Consider the following 18176-nt stretch of genomic DNA (forward strand, 5'->3'; position numbering starts at 1 on the left):
GCCACCCCCGTTCTTTACGGTTGGGATGGTGTTCTTCGGCTTGCAAGCACCCCCCTTTTAACTCCAAATATAACGATGGTCATTATGGGCAAGACATTTGTGGAGTGGTTGAAAAACAAGTTTTAATGACTCCAACCTAAGTGTATGTAAACTTCTGACTTCAACTGTATATTCAATTACATTTACACAGTACATAGACACCTCTAAGCATCCAACCCTCTAGTTACCAACCTATGACCCTTTAGAGAGGGCCAAACCTGCATTAATATTTCAGGATACTTACAGTTATCTGCTCTGCTCCATCCAGCTGACAGTGCGTATCTCTGTGACCTTGCATGGCTATGTGTCCAGTCAGGCTGCTGCCTGGGTGGGTTGAGGAGATTCAGAGGGACAGCTGGGGTGTGGGGTTCAGACTCAGGTGTTGACTAGAGAGGAAGGCAGCGTGAGGGTACAGTCAGACAGGACAGGACACTAGAGGCCAGGCAGCAGGGCTCATTTGAGACAGGGGCTGACCATGGTGGGCGTAGGGGGGTAAACCAGTGCCACGTTGACCCGCTCCGAACCGTTCTTTGGGCAGATGATCTCAGTCAGCCCCTCGGGGCGCGGCTGGCTTAGCAGCTCACCTGAGAGAGCGAGAGCGAGGGCGGGGGGGTGGGGGGGGCAGAGAGGGGAGTGAGAGTTAGTTTATATATAATACTTCATTTTCCAATCGACTGAGAGATCATTTATCCAATGATATAAGGATATGGTGGATTTTGTACAGGACCCCAAGTCAATGTTTTGTTCTTTATTTGTCCCCTAGATGGCGATTTGACTGCATTACCACTGATTGCCAGAGCCGCTACAGAGCAAAATGAGCACAGTAACCTTATGCTCAATTCCCTAGAGACCGCTGGAGTGGAGGACTCCATCTTTAGGCTTAATAACTACAGATCGACTCATATTGAAAGGGTTTGTCCTCATCAGCAAAATCACAAGGCACTGGCAGGTTGTTGGGGAATGTGTGTGTAAGTGAGAGAAAGAGCTTATGTGTGTGTTAATCATACAATTTTCTGTACTCAAGACCGTTTCCTGACTACCAGCACAGAACAGGCAGACACCTCAGCAGTAGAGTTACTTCAGAAAGTATTCTCACACCTTTACTTTTTCCAAATGTTGTTGTGTTACAGCCTGAATTTATTATTTATTAAAATCAAGATTGTGTCACTGATCTACACACAATACCCCATGATGTCAAAGTGGAATTTTGTTTGTAAAACATTTTACAAATTAATAAAAAATTAAAAGCTGAAATGTCTTGAGTCAATAAGTATTCAACTCCTTTGTTATGGCAAGACTAAATAAGTTCAGGAATAAAACATTTGCTTTACAAATCACATAATAAGTTCCATGGACTCATTCTGTGTTAATGACTACCCCATCTCTGTACCCCACACATACAATTATCTGTAATGTCCCTCAATCGAGTAGTGGATTTCAAGCACAGATTCAACCACAAAGATCAGTAGATGTGTAAAGAAATTAAATAATAATAATAATAAGCAGACTCTGATCCCTTAAAGCATGGTGACATTATTAATTAGGCCTTGGCTGGTGTATCAATACACCCAGTCACTACAAAGATACCGGCGTCCTCCCTAACTCAGTTTCCGGAGAGGAAGGAAACTGCTCAGGGATTTCACCATGAGGCCAACGCTGATTTTAATAGAAAAATGAGAATGGACCAACAACATTGTAGTTACTCCACAATACTAACCTAAATGACTGAGTGAAAAAAAAGGAAGTTTGTACAGAATAATTTTTTTCCAGAACATGCATCCTGGTTTAATTTTTTATTTTTTATCCTGTTTGCAACAAGTAATACTGCAAAAAGTGTGGCAAAGTGTACCTTTTGTCCGGAATACAAATTATTATGTTTGGGGCAAACACAACACATCACTGAGTACCACTCTTCATATTTTTAAGCATAGATGTGACTGCATCATGTTATGGGTATGCTCATCATCGGCAAGGGAGATCCCCCCTGTCCTTGGAATACAGCTAAGCACAGAAGAAAACCTGGTTCAGTCTGCTTTCCAACAGACACTGGGAGACAAATTCACCTTTCAGCAGGATAACAACCTAAACAAGGCCAAATCTACACTGAAGTTGCTTACGAAGATGACATTGAATGTTCCTGAGTGGCCTAGTTACAGTTTTGAATTAAATCGGATTGAAAATCTATGGCAAAACTTGAAAATTGCTTTCTAGCAATGATCAACAACCAACTTGACAGAGCTTGAAGAATTTTATAAAGCCTAAATGGGCAACTATTGTACAATCCAGGTGTGCAAAGCTCTTAGAGACTTACCCAGAAAGACTCACAGCTATAATCGCTGCCAAAAGGTGTTTCTAACATGTATTGTCTCAGGGAGGTGAATCCTTATCTATCTAAATTTATTTTTTAAATAAAATGTTAGAATTTGTCATCCACTTTGACATTACATAGTATTTTGTGTAGATCGTTGACCAAAAGTTACAATTCAATCCATTTTAATCCCACTTTGTAACAACAAAATGTGGAAAAAGTAAAGGGGTGTGAACACTTTCAGAAGGAACTGCAAGTCACATGCTCTGGCCTTCCAATTATGGGAAAAACTAAAACACTAGTCTGTCTCACTAACAGGCTGTAGCCCTACAAACAGCGTGTTGTGTGAATGTCCAGAAAAACATGCCTAGCCTTCATTCCCTATCAAGGACCACTTCATATCTAACGAGCAACATGTCAAACAGGCTTCAGTTGTTGGTACCTAGATTTACTAATCTTCTTGATAACTAACAATTATTACACATATACCTTAAGTAGTTTTGTTTGAATTGAGGGATCTCAGGGATTGACATTCAAGTCTGAAAGGCACACTTGCCCATCGGGCAAACTAGGAGTATTTTTAGGTTGCCCGAAGATTATGATAACTTGCCCGAAAATATAAATGTGCTATTTACACACAGAAGTGCCATATATTGCCTGCTTTTCACCTACACAGGGGAGGAACCAGAAAGATCAGAACTGGAATTCTTCGTATTTTGGTTGTTATCAGTAAAGAAAATTAGAGCAGGCTCAACTTGCCATACTGCCATGAATGCCATAAAATTGTCCGTCTTTCACTTAAACAATGGGGAGGAACCAGAGAGATCAGTTTTAGACTACTGGAGTTCTTTGCAGTTTAGTTGTTTTCACTGTGTTTTTTTCCACTATGTTTTTTTGCAATCTCAGAGCAGGCTCAACTTGCGCGACTGCTCAGTTCACTTGGCCCAGGCAATAGGGCAACCCTGAAAGCCCTCTTCCCTCCATTTCAGAACAACAGCAGGACCAGAGCAGGTGCAGCATGACTGAACATCCCAATTCCTTCATCCTCTGCTGCATCCTTAGTGGAAGGAAACAAGTTCTAAAAGTAGTCCTGAGTGGCACAGCCAGGGTTCCTCCAAATGCTGTCAGCCAGTCCTCAACTAAAAGGGTATGGGATGTTGTGCGGGAGTTTGTTTGTGATGCTGGGTATTGGTCCGATTGAGGCAGGCAGAAACAATGGGTTGTTACATCATCCGTCACTCAATAACATTACGTTCATCCCGCCTGGCTGCCTCCACCTCTGACAGTAATGCAGTGCAGCACTTGACGACACCCATCAGATGGAGCACATACTAAAGCCACTCACTGTCTGTACAGACATTCTGACCACACACTGCTACTGTAACCAACTGGATCATGTACTCACATAGTGTTTTGAAGGCAATGAGACAACAGTAGTTAAATCCCTTCAGTAATACTATGTCAATACATCTATCATTATGCAAGGGTTTTATTATAACATCTCTGTTGCATGCTGGAAAGGTACACCCAATCAATATTTTATAGAAAGAGAGAGAGAAAGAGAGAAAGAGAGAGGGTACAAAACAGAGCACAGGGAGAGAGAGACAGAACATTGCATGCTACTTTTGCCGTGCAAGCTATACTCCCCTGTACCATGTTCAGAGCTCACATGTTTTTTATGGTTAAGCTATGGGAATGGATTAGGCCTCGATGTTAAACCCTTTTCCTTGGCTAAATACTGCTGCACCCCTCTTGTTTTGAGCAAATCCTAATTGGTACTAAAAACCTATTTGTTAGGCATCTGCCTAGAGAGCTCACTAATATTGTATTGACCCATCACCATGAGGATCTGGGCTTATCTGCTACAGACACAGATTGACCTGGATTCACTATCTGAAACCTCATATCCTCCTGACCTGCTGGATCAACAGAATGTAGCTCCAGTACTGTCTCCTCGGCTGTCTGTGTGACTATGTCTGAGTGTCACCATGCTGTAAAACTAGAACCCTCGTAGCAACCCTATCAGAAAGGTAATGTGGATAGTTAGTTACCAAGGATATGGCTAGTTACCATGGTTGATATTTGCTCTGGTCTTTGTACATCTAATTCATTTCAAGCGGTGTCCATTTCTTTTTCTGTCTTTTTCCATTTGTCCTGGTCCTGAAAGAACTGAGTTCACACTTATTTTATTCCCTACACTCAACAACATAGTTTACACTGAGTGCACCCCCTTTTGCCCTCAGAACAGCCTCAATTCGTCGGGGCATGGACTCTACACAGGGTCTTTCCACAGGGATGCTGGCCCATGTTGACTTCAATGCTTCCCACAGTTGTGTCAAGTTGGCTGGATGTCCTTTGGGTGGTGGACTATTCTTGATACACACAGGAAACAGTTGAGCGCGAAAAACCCAGCAGCGTTGCAGTTCTTGACACACTCAAACCGGTGCCTGTCATGGTATTTCTTGTCCTGGTAAATAGGTGTGATTCTTACAGTATTTTGCTTGTAGTGTTGCTGTACACTGCAATACAGTCAGAATGTATAACATTACAGTTTGCTATTCAGGACGTCCTGACATGATGTATTAGTGGTTCCTTCCTGAGAATGTTGCTGGCACCAGATCTCTCTGTGTGGAAACAGGGGGGAGGGAGTCTGTTACAGGAAGCAGCACAGATGCTGAATCACACAGGCAGTTATCTCTGCCTCTCCCTCCATCTGGGTCAGAGAGAGTCAGACTGAGAACACTAGTCTCACCTTCATCACTGCTGACTGGGTGTAAGCTAGTAACGCAGTATGCAGACGGGACAGGGGAATCAGTTGACCCTGACATCAGGTACTAGGAATGTGCAATTCATCTCAACTCCCAACTCCTCCTCCTCACTGAAACATCATCAGCAGGCAGGTAGGATAATGAGCCTGTACATTCCTGTCCTGCTGGGCTTGATCTGCCAGGCCCTCCATTTCTGCTTTTTCTCTATTTTATTCTCCAGAGAGCTCTACCGCTGCCGCCATAAAAGGAAAACTGATATTTCTCCAGAATTGCTATAAAAAGAGCCCTTTCCCTGTCTCCAAGAAAGTCCCAGTACGATGCTGAACATGTTTGGAAAAACACAGGAGTTTAGCCGAGAACGTCTACGTCTGATCCTTTCACAATGGACTCCAAAGGCCTCAGTCCCTTCCATTCCACTTCCCCTTCTTTTGTTTCCCGACTTTAGGCAGTATGGTCGGAGAGGGAGAGGGGCGAAGAGGGGTTGGGGGTCGGAGGTAGGAGAGTGCTCATTTCAAAGAACGCTATTGACAATGATCGATGACAATACACGCACAGAGAGGGATGGAGAGGAGGGACATGTGAACACACACAAAAAGGGCCTTGTTTCTGAGGGTGTCTGGCTGAATTACTTTCACTTTCATATGTCTTTCTCTGTACAGGTTGTTTCTGTAGGAAGATCAGATGTGTCACTTATGGTCAGCCCCCATCCCTGCAAAGGGAATGGCCCCCAGCATCCAATCAACAGACTGATTTTACAGGCCTTGTCCCACCTCCTCCATTCCTTCACAACATCATCATTTCCCCAAGTTTCAATCATCATCGCCTGCTTTACACACTAATTTCCTCTTACTCATCTCATCCATAGGTTACATCATTATCCAATAAAAAGGAGGGGTTCCCTCCCTCTTTTCACACTTCTTTTCACAGCCGCACTTCTCTCCACAATGGTAGCTGAGAACTCAAAATCACACTAGGGTTTGAAACAGACTCACATATTTAAAGGAGCTCTTGATAAGATCGATACAAAGTTATTCACAGGGAAATTACTTGTCAGCTGTTCATTGGCAGTTCCTTTGTCAGTAGCTGCCAATGCCATGACAAAGCTGGCAGTGTACCCAGGTCAGGCCTAAAGCAAACAGGGCTGCCAGCTAGCTGCCTTCTGCCCTGTCACTCCACACTCCATCTGAATGAGGGGAGAGATGAGAACTTTTTACAGCTAACTCAACAGCCATGGATGAAATAAACTACATAAAAAAGAAGTTCACACGGAGAACAAACACACTGAGCATGTCACAGCCATATTCATAATCACCTTTAGGCCTAAGCAGGGCAGAAGAGGAGGGATTGGACGAAGAACAAAATATTATAATACTGAAATCTGCTTAGGTCAGAGCAAAGGGATTTCAGGAACCAATTCCACAGTTTAATCCCCAACCCCATGGATAATGGTCCTCGTGATCACATCTACACATGTCCCAGGCAGCCCCACCCATCTACTGCAGCATTACATGTACATGCCATAAGAGTAAACTGATCAATTATTATGCTCTTAGGGCATGTCCACACAAAGGAGAACATAACCACATTACATACTACACACCCCTACCAACCTCTGCCTGCCTACACAGCCTGCAGCCCCCTCTCCCAACTGTCTGTCTGTCTGTCTGTCTGTGTGTGTGTGTGGTGGGGGGGGACATGTTTAACTATACTTGTGAGGACAAGAAGTCCCCACAAAAATAGTAAATAAACCAAACATTCGGCCAACTGGGGACATTTTGACGGTCCACACAAGGAAAAAGGCTATTTAAGAATTATAATTTTTAAAGTATCAACGCATAGCGACTCGAAGGATTCATTTTTTATTTTTTACTCTAGTCTGCGCTCAACTCTGTGGAGGAGTTGAGGTACTTGGCAAAGCACACAATAGCCACACAATGGGAAGGGCTGTGTGTGTGAGAGAACCCCTACTGCCCAATCATCATAAGCATGCACACTCACACATCTACACACACACCAGCTCCTGTGCATTAATAGTCACACAGGACTGACTGCAGTTTTCTGTTGAAACAGCCTGAATAAAACAGCCTGAATAATCTGACAGGGAATCGACATGCATACGGGATTCTCCACGTCCTGTGTATTTTTGAAAATATATGAACTACAGATATATAAGCCTGTGTTTAGAAAGGCTGCCCAATTCTGACTTTTTTCCACTAATTGGTCTTTTGACCAATCACATCGGATCTTTTCACATCAGAGCTTTTTCAGAGCTGATCTGATTGGTCAAAATACCAATAAGTGAGGGAAAAAATAACATGGGTGCGGCCCATCAGGAAGTCCAGGATCCAGTTGTACAGCATAGGGCCTAAAGATTTTCAGGGTGATTTATCAGGACAGACAAGACTAGCCTGTATCTCAACAACCTCAAATCAGTTCATAAGAGCCCCTTTCACTTCTTCAGGTGGAGTGTCCTCTGTCCTGCAGTTCAACAGGCCCACACATGTCCCTCATCAGCAGCCTACCATTTGACACGTTCACAGAGAAGTGAGGAAAAGCAGAGCTCAGGTTGCCTGTACATAGTCAGATCAGTTCAGGTTATTCCTGTAAAGTAGATAGTGTGACTCGTACAGTTAGATCAGGAACTCAGGATGTTTAAATACTAGAGTGTTGTTGAGACAGTGACCTTTGAGTTTCTAGTAAACAGATCAGACATCTTGGACAGTAGAGAAGACACAGCGCTCGGGTTGCCACCAGTCAGGGAAGCACCCATGCAGCAGTGCCTGGTGTGGGCAGTGAGTGAGCAGTGAGCGAGAGGGATGCATTGGGCAGAGGGCACAGGCAGATGCTCTGAGATCACAACCAGAGGCCAGCAGCTCGGTCAGAGGATTAGCACCACAGTGGGTTAAACATCAGTAAGGCCAAGCATGTCACATGAAGCACCCGGGCCACACTAGTCACGATCAACACACATGGCCAGAGAAAAGTGAACACACACTCTGCCCACGCTGTACTGGACTGTACTGGTGAGAAGGTCCAGGACCAGGCCCAGACAGAATGTCTTAATGAAAACCACAGCCCCCTAATTATTCTTTCTACTTTGCATAACACACATTTTGATCACCAGGGTCATTACCTTACACGTACTGTATAATGAGGGTTTTAGATCACTAAACGCCCTGTTCTGTTCCTAGCCTGTCTGTGACACAACGTCTGGTGTGGAGCGTACATGTTGGTCTGGGTAGCCTCAGCCAAGACCTACTCTGTCTCTGCTAACAATTCTGCAATCTGATTGGCTTTGGGTGTTGGGACTCGCTTTCCTTGGCCGGCAAACGTAACACCGAAGATTTCCAGTTTTAGTTGCTGTGTCAAATTGGACCGCCACCTCAAAGAGCTCATCATTCGTCTGATGAGGTAACTGACTATATTTGTTTATGAACAATGCACAGCGCCAGAAAGTGGGCGGGAGAATTACACATCAGAGTTTCCTTCTTAGGCTAGTCTAGATCAGTACTTACTAATTCTTTAGTCCAAAGAAAGGCAATATTGACCAAATCATAAACCTTACTCCTATCAGTGAAACTGAGTGTTGCAGACAGGCTCCTATCATAGCCAGGGTAGGCAATGAGCTGGGGTTGATATCAAATTAATAAAAAAAAGAACTACTTCACTCTTCTATCCATCTGATGGCTACAGAAGAACTACTAGAAGAACATTATATTTTCCCTTGTACATTGCATTTGTATGTGCTCAGAGACAGCTGCTGCTCATCTGCTCGGACAGTGGTGCGTGTACACATGCACATCTGCTGCAGGGCCAGATGTTAACATCTGCTGCATAATGAGATGATCACCCTGCTGCAGCACAGCAGGCAGAGCAGCCCCAATGCTCTCCTCTCACTGAAGCTGTCCAATCACATTAAATCAGCCCACTCACCCTGATGGGTCTGGCTGATAAGGATGACATAAGCCCCCAAATTACCATCATGTTCATTTTGGACTGAGACAATCCTGGGGCTTTTCTAAAGGAATGCTAATTAAGCAATAAGGTCCAAGGGGGTGTGGTATGTGGCCAATATACCACAGCTAAAGGCTGTTCTTATGCACGACACAAAGCGTGCCTGGATACAGCCCTATGACCAATATACCACAAACACCCAAGGTGCCTTATTGCTATTATAAACTGGTTACCAATGTAATTACAACAGTAAAAATACATGTTTTGTCAAACCTGTGGTATACTGTCTCATATACCACGGCTGTCAGCCAAATCAGCATTCAGGGCTCGAACCACCCAGTTTATAATATACAGTAATGCACTTTTGGATATCTGTTTAAACACTGGGTGCTGTATATCGGCTTGTAGCATGGTCAGAACCGCAAACAACAAAATGACTAAACATGGGTTTAACGTTGCCAACTGGTGACTGTATCGTGCAGGCAAATACACCATGTGACGTGACTATCAAATATGCCTCAGTCTGCCCCAGAGAAATGGGAGAACGAGCGAGAGAAAGAGAGAGAGATTCCCTCTCCTAAATTAATGCAATGATTGTCCACTCGAGCAGAAAAGCACATTTTCCCGGTGTTTAAAAATGTGTTGCATAAACTCTGTAAAAATAAAGTCGCACACTATATATAAGCTCCCAGTAAACCACCAGCGTTTCGGCATCAATGTGCCTTCTTCAGGGTAATATCATGAATGCTCACATTCAAATGTAGCCTATATCAAAATATTGCAAATGAACGCAGTCCAGTATCCTCTAAAACATCAGCTAGAGCATTGGATACACATTAATGACATGTTAATATGGCAAAACATGAAAGAAACCATATATACACTATATATACAAAAGTATGTGGACACCCCTTCAAATTAGTGGATTCGGCTATTTCAGCCACACCCGTTGCTGACAGGTGTATAAAATCGAGCACACAACCATGCAATCTCCGTAGACAAACATTGGCAGTAGATTGGCCTTACTGAAGAGCTCAGTGACTTTCAACGTAGCACCGTCATAAGATGCCACCTTTCCAACAAGTCAGTTCGTCAAATTTCTGCCCTGCTAGAGCTGCCCCGGTCAACTGTAAGTGCTGTTATTGTGATGTGGAAACGTCTAGGAGCAACAACGGCTGAGCCGCGAAGTGGTAGGCCACACAAGCTCACAGAACGGGACCGCCAAGTGCTGAAACACGTAGTGTGTAAAAATTGTCTGTCCTCGGTTGCAACACTCACTACCGATTTCCAAACTGACTCCGGAAGCAACGTCAGCACAAGAACTGTTCGTCGGAAGCTTCATGAAATGGGTTTCCATGGCCAAGCAGCTGCACACATGCCTAAGATTACCATGCGCAATGCCAAGCGTTGGCTGGAGTGGTGTAAAGCTTGCCACCATTGGACTCTGGAGCAGTGGAAACGCGTTCTCTAGAGTGATGAATCACGCTTCACCATCTGACATTCTGACAGATGAATCTGGGTTTGGCGGATGCCAGGAGAACGCCACCTGCCCCAATGCATAGTGCCAACTGTAAAGTTTGGTGGAGGAGGAATAATTGCCTGGGGCTGTTTTTCATGGTTCGGGCTAGGTCCCTTTGTTCCAGTGAAGGGAAATCTTAACAATACAGCATACAATGACATTCTAGACGATTCTGTGCTTCCAACAGTTTGGGAAAGGCCCTTTCCTGTTTCAGCATGACAATGCCCCCATGCACAAAGTGAGGTCCATACAGAAATGGTTTGTCGAGATCGGTGTAGAAGAACTTGACTGGCCTGCACAGAGCCCTGAGCTCAACCCCATCGAACACCTTTGGGATGAATTGGAACGCAGATTGCGAGCCAGGCCTAATCGCCCAACTTCACTAATGCTCGTGGCTGAATGGAAGCAAGTCCCCGCAGCAATGTTCCAACATCTAGTGGAAAGCCTTCCCAGAAGAGTGGAGGCTGTTATAGCAGCAAAGGGGGGACCAACTCCATATTAATGCCTATGATTTTGGAATGAGATGTTCGACAAGCAGGTGTCCACATACTTTTGGTCATGTACTGTATATCCACCAATTGTGAAAATAAACCCAAAGTAGAACCAACAACAGAGGAGCTCATAAAACAGAAGGGCTCCTAAAATAGCTGTCCATTCCTTGGGGGGTTACCACTCCAGGGGATCATTGTCCGAAGGGGGCTTGAACAGGCTGTGGATGGAATGCTGCTGAACAGCCCTGTGTATTAATTAGCAGCTAACAGTAGTAGCTAAGTTATTATGGTCATTAAAACAGACAGCCTGCTCATCTCTGCAATGCAGCCCATCCCCTACCACATAAACAACCCACATACTATAAATATATACAGTGGGGAAAAAAAGTATTTAGTCAGCCACCAATTGTGCAAGTTCTCCCACTTAAAAAGATGAGAGGCCTGTAATTTTCATCATAGGTACACGTCAACTATGACATACAAATTGAGAAAAAAAATCCAGAAAATCACATTGTAGGATTTTTTATGAATTTATTTGCAAATTATGGTGGAAAATAAGTATTTGGTCACCTACAAACAAGCAAGATTTCTGGCTCTCACAGACCTGTAACTTCTTCTTTAAGAGGCTCCTCTGTCCTCCACTCGTTACCTGTATTAATGGCACCTGTTTGAACTTGTTATCAGTATAAAAGACACCTGTCCACAACCTCAAACAGTCACACTCCAAACTCCACTATGGCCAAGACCAAAGAGCTGTCAAAGGACACCAGAAACAAAATTGTAGACCTGCACCAGTCTGGGAAGACTGAATCTGCAATAGGTAAGCAGCTTGGTTTGAAGAAATCAACTGTGGGAGCAATTATTAGGAAATGGAAGACATACAAGACCACTGATAATCTCCCTCGATCTGGGGCTCCACGCAAGATCTCACCCCGTGGGGTCAAAATGATCACAAGAATGGTGAGCAAAAATCCCAGAACCACACAGGGGGATCTAGTGAATGACCTGCAGAGAGCTGGGACCAAAGTAACAAAGCCTACCATCAGTAACACACTACGCCGCCAGGGACTCAAATCCTGCAGTGCCAGACGTGTCCCCCTGCTTAAGCCAGTACATGTCCAGGCCCGTCTGAAGTTTGCTAGAGTGCATTTGGATGATCCAGAAGAGGATTGGGAGAATGTCATATGGTCAGATGAAACCAAAATATAACTTTTTGGTAAAAACTCAACTCGTCGTGTTTGGAGGACAAAGAACGCTGAGTTGCATCCAAAGAACACCATACCTACTGTGAAGCATGGGGGTGGAAACATCATGCTTTGGGGGTGGAAACATCATGCTTTGGGGCTGTTTTTCTGCAAAGGGACCAGGACGACTGATCCGTGTAAAGGAAAGAATGAATGGGGCCATGTATCGTGAGATTTTGAGTGAAAACCTCCGTCCATCAGCAAGGGCATTGAAGATGAAACGTGGCTGGGTCTTTCAGCATGACAATGATCCCAAACACACCGCCCGGGCAACGAAGGAGTGGCTTCGTAAGAAGCATTTCAATGTCCTGGAGTGGCCTAGCGAGTCTCCAGATCTCAACCCCATAGAAAATCTTTGGAGGGAGTTGAAAGTCTGTGTTGCCCAGCGACAGCCCCAAAACATCACTGCTCTAGAGATCTGCATGAAGGAATGGGCCAAAATACCAGCAACAGTGTGTGAAAACCTTGTGAAGACTTACAGAAAACGTTTGACCTGTGTCATTGCCAACAAAGGGTATATAACAAAGTATTGAGAAACTTTTGTTATTGACCAAATACTTATTTTCCACCATACTTTGCAAATAAATTCATAAAAAATCCTACAATGTGATTTTCTGGATTTCTTTTTCTCATTTTGTCTGTCATAGTTGACGTGTACCTATGATGAAAATTACAGGCCTCTCTCATCTTTTTAAGTGGGAGAACTTGCACAATTGGTGGCTGACTAAATACTTTTTTCCCCACTGTACACTCACTGGTTGGGTTTAAAGTGGATTCATTTATCATTCCTCATGCAGAGCTGAGTAATAGACAGCAGGGCTGCGCTCAGTACAAAAAAACGTAGTGGAACGTTCAATTCAACGGAAACGGTGCTGTTCTGAACGACCAGTTGAAAAATGGGGAGGGGTTAGGGAACGCTGTCAGCACGGCCGCTACCCTTTAAATATGTCACTCATCGCTTCAAGCCACACCCACCAAACGCAGCAAACATACCTCAAAGTCTGTTCAAGAATGTTGAAGAACGTTTTGGGGAAATGCACCCCAGGCAAGGCAATCTGCCAGGAACTGATCTGAGTACAGCTTCCTTCTCCTTCTTCCTCCCTACAGCTGTACGTCCTCAACCTTATCCTTGACACCACATCCTCAAACTCGAGGATCTCAGCGGCTCTGCCTACCCAAGCCAAGATGGAGGAAAACACAATCTGATCTTGAAATCTTTAGTCTTCACTGTGACACTGCTTTACTTGACTTATTGGCCTGGCAGACCAGGAACAACACAAGTTATACAGCTGAATAATATTCAAAAGGAGCAATTCAGGTCAAGTGTGCATGCTCCATCTGGGACTGTCTGACCAACGGTCCATTTCCACTATTGCTATCAGCTCCAGACCTCTGACCACGTCAAAGGAGTGTGCTCTGAACGGAAGGAAAGCCTGAACGTGCAGAGCTATAAATGGGAGTGCCCCAATTTCATTTCCAGACACCATTTCCCTTTCAAGGTAGACAATGGCCTGCTAAATTTTAGGCTTTGTTCATTTCATATTCAGTCAACACATTCAGGATTTTGACTGATGCTAGTGGGCAAAGGGGGAAACCTATGTTGAAACGGATTTGATATAATTCAACCAGGCTTCCAGAACCCATAGATTATGAATACAGCAACACCACTATCTTTGCACAGGGTTGTGGATGAAAATAACTCTGCAAGGAATGCTGGATTCACTAGACAATCTATTGACAAGCAGCTAGAAACTGTGACAGTGCCTCTGTGGTAACAACGCGAGCGTTCAGTAGCTGCGGTGGCAGGACGAGCATTTAGCAGCGGTGTCGCTGTGGTTCAAGGCCAGTGTTTAGTACAGACGTGGTTTCAAACTCCAGCCAACCTCTTGGCTGTAAACTATAACAGTCCACTCCAGACCATTTTCAGCCCAGCAGATGAGTATTCCATAAGTGGGAGGAATACTCAGCAACCACAGCAACATAGCAAGTAAGTTAAGTTGTTATTTTGTATTCTTATTTTTTAAGCAATTAATCTTGACAGACTAAGTCAAGAAACACAAATCTAGACTTTTATAGCAAAACATTTCATGAGTCAAGATAGAAAGAAAGATAATATTACAATATACTGTATAATCCTTACAACAGTATTGAGTTTGATACAGTAGATAGAAAATTGCATCATATGTCTCCACCCACCCCATTGGTGTACTGCCCATGTGATGAGGTCAGGCTCCCAGGTGACCATTGACTTCATTGCCTCTATGGTCCTACAGACAGAATAGAAGCTGTGAACACATCCCACCCCCACTGTCTCCGTCACGTCTGAGAGATAATGCTGCAGACAGGCTTACTGCTCTCAACTACAGGCCAGGGCAACCAACCGGGAGCATAACAGGAATGACATCCTCTTTGAGAGATTACTAGGCTGCGTTGAGGACAGATTTCATACAGCAAAAAAAAAAACGAGTAGATAATATGAAAAACAACATTTAGAGCAGACCAAACCATCCAAAGCCCGCAGAGACCTACAGCAACTCCCAGAACTAATTTAGCTCACTGGTGTCTCATCTACCTAAGCCGTGTCATTCAGTGTTCGTGTGTGGTTGCACTCAGCCAGATATTTAGCTCCTAGCTATAGCATGAATGAGATAGATTTTACAGGTAGAAAAGAAAAACATTTCAGCATGAGCTGTACAGGAAGATATAATCTTAGTAGGTAGACCTATACAGCCTTATTTAACTCTATGTAAGGTCATCAGAGGGCCATACTTACTGCGAGATGTCCATAAGACCATTAACCATGTGATGGCTACAAAACAAAACAGCCTAATCTTCTTTCATGTCAACAGCTCATTCACGTCACACACAGACATACACAAACACGACAGAGAAAAAGACAACTAACTGTACTGAACAGACAAAGACAACTCAGAAGGTCACAGCAGCACATCAGTACGAGGGGCAATATGAGCTCTACCATTTTCACTTCCAGGCTTGTCCCGAGCCAGGAAACTCAAGACATCTGAACCTCTCCATTATAACAGAGCCTCCCCCAGGTTTTCTGGCGCTAATATGATGGCTACAGGTAACTGCCAAAATAATGGAAACACAAGTAAATGAGGGATACAAAGTATATTGAAAGCAGGTGCTTCCACACCGGTGTGGTTCCTGAGTTAATTAAGCAATTAACATCCCATCATGCTTAGGGTCATGTATAAAAATGCTGGGCAGGCCATTATTTTGGCAATTATTTTGGCTACAATGGCTATGCCCCCATAGGATGACAATGCCCCCATCCACAGGGCATGAGTGGTCCCTGAATAGTTTGATGAGTATGAAAACAATGTAAACCATATGCCATGGCCTTCTCAGTTACCAGATCTCAACCCAATTGAACGCATGGGAGATTCTGGAACGGCGCCTGAGACAGCGTTTTCCACCATCATCAACAAAAAAACAAATGAAGGAATTTCTCGTGGAAGAATGGTGTCGCATCTCTCCAATAGAGTTCCAGACACTTGTAGAATCTATGCCAAGGTGCATTGAAGCTGTTCTGGCCCGTGGTGGCCCAACGCCCTATTAAAGACACTATGTTGGTGATTCAGAGGGGTTGGGTTAAATGCGGAAGACACATTTCAGTTGAATGCATTCAGTTGTAGAACTGACTAGGTATCCCTTTACCTTTCCTTTATTTTGGCAACCTGTATCTCCCTGCCTCAACAGTTAGATATTACCACTAAACAGTAATGCAGGCCCTTCAGCACCATACCAAGTTAGTATTAAATCAATACACTTCACTTCATGTGTATTTGTAGTCTAGTCTGTGCCTCTCAGATCTCCAGTCAATTAAACTTTCCCGAAAACAGCTCAACTTTGGTTGTGAGATTCTGGCTCATTCTGCCAGAGTTCCTTGTGCTTGGCAGTTACTGTGAGGCAACAATCATCACCAGCCTTGAGTCTCAGTCTCCTTCTGACCCTGCAATCAGTCCTTGGCCAGAGTGTCTGAGCTGTGTCATTTCCCAGCACTTCCACCAGCAGAATGTTTTTATTGGCAAAACTCTCATAGTCATAACCGGCCGGGAAGTCCCAGCTCAAGGGCTGCAAGAGACTGACAGACAGGATTTAAACTTTTGCCTCATTAAGACTCTCTGTATTGCCAATTCATGTAATCAATTAAGCTACTGGTACTGACAGCTACATCTCAAGATTTCTAAAGGTGGTTTGCTCAATTTACAAACAATAAAACGTAGCCGATCCTGATATCTTCTCTGTGATTCCTGTGACAGGTATAAATGTTGTGGCTTGTCTTACTTTCTCTTCAGTTACCCTTTGAGGCCTTTGGTTATATTGGCAACACACACCCACAGTCTTCTCTGGCTCCTGGGGTAAAGCACACCAACTTATCTTAAGTTGGCCTAAACTTTTAAAGGATATTCCCTAGGGGATGTACGAAACCTGTAAGTCCAATTAAAATGTCTGCCATGTGGTGAGAAAACAATACACGACGATTGTATGACTGATCTATGCTCCTAGATGGAAGGAAGAGGATAGACTAAGACTGTAATAACTAAACTGAAAGTGTCGTTACTGGGCAGGCAGCATCAAGTCTTTCAGCCAATCGCATCTCTTTCATAATACAATAGAGTGCTGCAATTAAACAGGAAAAACGGTCTAACTATTATACCTCTAAAGGTGTGGGTGGAGGAGGCTGTGAGGGTACACTCTAAACAGCTTGAGGGTAAATGAGGTGATTCATCAAATAGCTTTTGTGTTTGTTTCTGTGTGTGTACGTGTGTGACTGTATCTATGTGACTATGCGTGTGTTTTCTGTGATTATCTAACCATCTCAACTTTGCCTTCTTGGCCAGTCACCTGCAGGACCCTTATCACTAGTGGCCTAATCCTATCAAACCTCCTAACTGGATTAGGGGGGCTTGCCCAGAGGTGGTGAGTCAAACTGGGATTGAGGATTCAACCAGAGAGGGAAAGTGCTCAAAGATTCACCTGGATTCCCTGGATCTCTGCCCCTCAACTGTAGGCTATACTTCAACCTGGTATCCAAAAAGTCAAAAAGGTATTTCTATGGACATAAATCTGATTTAAAAAGAGTAGATCTACCCAAAAGGCCAACCTCTTACATATCCTCCTTTGAAGTTGCACCTTTTTTTGAAAAGCAAAAGTGATATGTAAGAAAATACACCATGGTATGCAAATGAAATGCATCTATGTTGGTTAGAATCTTGGGATGTAATTGCACCATGTATGCTAAGTAGTTCACAGGTTGTCAAGCTGATAGGGGGGTGGGCCAGATATATTTATTGTACCATTACTGTACAGCTATTCTCAGAGTAAGCAGTAGGCCAGGCAGTGAGCAGGTTTTGGTACTGTACTGGAAAAGGGCAGACCGTGGGCGACCAGCCAGCGATCAGACTCTGGTTTCTCACACGTCTCCCACTCAGGGTCGACTGACGGCAGCTCGGATATCTGCACACACACACACTTTGATCTGCTCGGTTTTTCAGAAACATATACTGTACCTCCAGCAAAGCCACAGGGCATGTCCTCAGCAGGGTTTCCGTTATTTTGTTGTTGTTGAAAAGCCGATAAATAAAACTTCCACCAGCCAATTGTCCGGGAGAATAAAAAAATTCCCATTGCGAAATAATGCTTTTTTTGCCTATTCATTGATGGAAATACGTACATTTGACCGGTCTTGCTTATCGGTCTATGGGTTAATTTGCATAATTGAGTGGAATTAAATTGCTGCGTGTATATTCGTTATGCATCTTATTTATCACACATGCACGCATAAAGACACAGCGCCTTTGAGCGGAAAATCTGTCAGACAGCGTT

General features: G+C 43.9%; 1 protein-coding gene across 2 annotated transcripts in view; it reads right to left on the reverse strand.

Moving 5' to 3' along the window:
- The window catches only part of LOC121573865 (malignant fibrous histiocytoma-amplified sequence 1 homolog), a 29721-nt gene that overhangs the window by 1402 nt on the left and 10143 nt on the right, over positions 1 to 18176 (reverse strand). For both annotated transcript variants that reach the window (XM_041886224.2, XM_041886225.2), the window contains exon 2: positions 284 to 623. In XM_041886224.2, coding sequence (XP_041742158.2) covers positions 493 to 623 — 131 coding nt within the window. In that variant the 3' untranslated portion in view covers positions 284 to 492. The remainder of the gene's footprint in view (positions 1 to 283; positions 624 to 18176) is intronic.

Source organism: Coregonus clupeaformis, chromosome 9 (genome assembly GCF_020615455.1).
Source record: "Coregonus clupeaformis isolate EN_2021a chromosome 9, ASM2061545v1, whole genome shotgun sequence".
NCBI classification, from domain to species: Eukaryota; Metazoa; Chordata; class Actinopteri; order Salmoniformes; family Salmonidae; genus Coregonus; species Coregonus clupeaformis.